This window comes from Egretta garzetta, unplaced genomic scaffold, assembly GCF_000687185.1.
Source record: "Egretta garzetta isolate BGI_Z169 unplaced genomic scaffold, ASM68718v1 scaffold110, whole genome shotgun sequence".
Lineage (NCBI taxonomy): Eukaryota > Metazoa > Chordata > Aves > Pelecaniformes > Ardeidae > Egretta > Egretta garzetta.
Genome location: NW_009258263.1, coordinates 125,037 through 127,274, shown reverse-complemented (window position 1 = coordinate 127,274; position 2,238 = coordinate 125,037). Strand labels below are relative to the sequence as shown.

At 57.3% G+C, this 2,238-nt stretch overlaps 1 protein-coding gene across 1 annotated transcript in view; it reads right to left on the bottom strand.

Moving 5' to 3' along the window:
• Positions 1-2,238, bottom strand: part of CADM1 (cell adhesion molecule 1) — a 73,374-nt gene that overhangs the window by 60,231 nt on the left and 10,905 nt on the right. Inside the window, exon 4 of the mRNA XM_009646595.1 lies at positions 663-800. Within this exon, the coding sequence (XP_009644890.1) occupies positions 663-800 (138 nt within the window). The remainder of the gene's footprint in view (positions 1-662; positions 801-2,238) is intronic.

Here is a 2,238-nt window from a genome sequence, read left to right as displayed (position 1 = left end):
GCGGGGGAGGGTTTTGGGGGGGGGGGGTGTGAAGTAATGAGCCTGGACTTGTGCAGAGCGCCCTTCGGTGCCTCAGACGGGGCGAAGCACAGAGGTGGTGTCAGCCGAGCTCATGTCTACGTGCAGAGCCAAACGAAGAGCGCGTCGCATGCAATCAGAGGCGGTGACTGGGACGTGCGAGCGCCAGGAGCAGCCAGGCCTCGGGGAGCAGAGAAGCCCGGCTGGTATGAATGTTCAACGGAACGCAGAGAACACGCTCTGTGAACAACAGCGCTAGGCGCGACGCTGAGCTGCAGATCTCGACAGCTCCAAGCGCAGCGGATCCCCCCCGTACCCGAGTCAGGGCGCAGAGCCACACAGACCAGCGCAGGGCGGATGCCAGCGCATGGCGTTGGGGCTCCCCAAGGTCACCCCCGCTTACAGAAGGACTCCAGAACCCGGTGCTCGAGCCTGGCAGGCAGGCAGAGGACAAGATGGAGTTCAGCCCTTCTGTGTTAGAGAGTGATCTGCCTGCCCACGTATTCCTTTGCCAGTGTTTAAAGCAGCTCGCTCTACTTCCCCCCCTTTCCCCCCCCTCAATCCGGCAGCGGAGCACAAATAGCCGGCGTTACAGAACCCGTGTCAGCTCTCCGAGACAGCAGCGACTGAGAGGCTACATCTACCGGTTAGCTCCTTGTTGCCTTTGAACCATCTGATGGTGGTGGCTGGTCTGCTGGCCATGGCGGTGCAGTTCAGCTCAATCTCTTCTCCCTCGATGGCGATCTCCTTCTGGATATCAATTACCAAATTGCGTGGCGGGACTGCAAGGAGAAAAACACGACACAACACACACGTGGTTAAAAAAAACGGGGTTTTGCTCACCAACACGAGACAAAACCTTCAGGAAACCCCATCAAATCTGCGAGAGGGAAGTAGCCGCCAGCACTTATTGGATCTTGCAATCGATCGAGCCCTTTGATGGCCGGTTTCACAGGAATCGGAGTCAGCACTCTCACTCTCCACCCAATAATCACCGTAGTTTCGCAAATTATTACTTATCAAACGTGCAACTTTCTGTCCCCTCGCCCAGGCCGGCAGCGTGCTGGGAGAGGCTTTCGTCTTCCGTGCCGTGCAGTTGCGCGTGTTGCTATTTAAAGCACGCCTTGACTCCACGCACGTTTCTTGTCTCCTCCTGACGGGGTGCGGGTGGCCGGGGAAGCGCTGCCAGAGAGCCTCCTGCTCCTAGGAGGGCTGGGAAGCGCACGGCAACCCTGCAGGTGTCGACAAACCTAATAGCTGTAGTAGAACCGCTTACAAACAGTATTTAAACAACCTATAAAAAGCTAAGAACCTAAGCTCATTAAAGCAAAGAAGAAAAATTTAAACTCATCAGCGAGCGAGATCTTACCTGAAGTCACCCTCTGCGATTCGGGTTCTCCTGTTAACAGTCTTGAGCGCCGCTGCTCATCGGTAGGAGCGGCTCCGACAGCGCGAGCTGCCGTTACCGGTAACCGCAGCGGTCTCGGCAGGGCTGCGCCGACGGTGGGGGGGGGGACAGACCTAACCCCGGCTCTGCAAACAGCCGCTCCTAAGCACACCAGCAAACTTCCCGCCTCCAATGGGAGGCCGCACCTTCTTTTGGGTGCGGAACACATTTCTGCTAACGTTCCCAGGCAGCTATCGCTTTCCGTCTCACCCGACGCACAAGTCAGCCGACAAGACGCAAGAACTTGCGCATCTTCACGGCGGCAGGAGGTTGGCCAGCGACGCTGTTAGTGGTACTTGCCCTGAGGGATACCATCGATGGGCAAAGGTGCTGCCGTTCGGCATTAACACGCAATCTCTCCAATCCCCAGGTTTTGGAAAGAAAGATGCGGTATGTGATGGGAGTCGTCCCATTATCAAAAGGACAAGATGCATAAACTGAACTGTTCTACCACGCTACGAAGCGTTCACGCTAATTTATTTCCCCTCTGCACATCAGCTAATTACTGAAAGGCATCGTCGACAGCTTTTACGTTCTGGCTGACTTCTTTCTCACTTGACCGATCGAGGCGCAAGCGCTGCAACTCATCGTCCCTCCTTCCCGGGAAACGTGCCTTCTCCCGCAGACACGGGAGGGCGAAGGGCCGCTCCTGCCCGGCTCACGCCGTTCTGCCAAGCCTTGGGCTGGACAAGCGTTCCTTCCCGGACGGCCGCAGGTCCAGGCGTGCCCCAAAGCCAAGCGACTCCCTCGGATGCTCTTACAGGGCAGCGGCC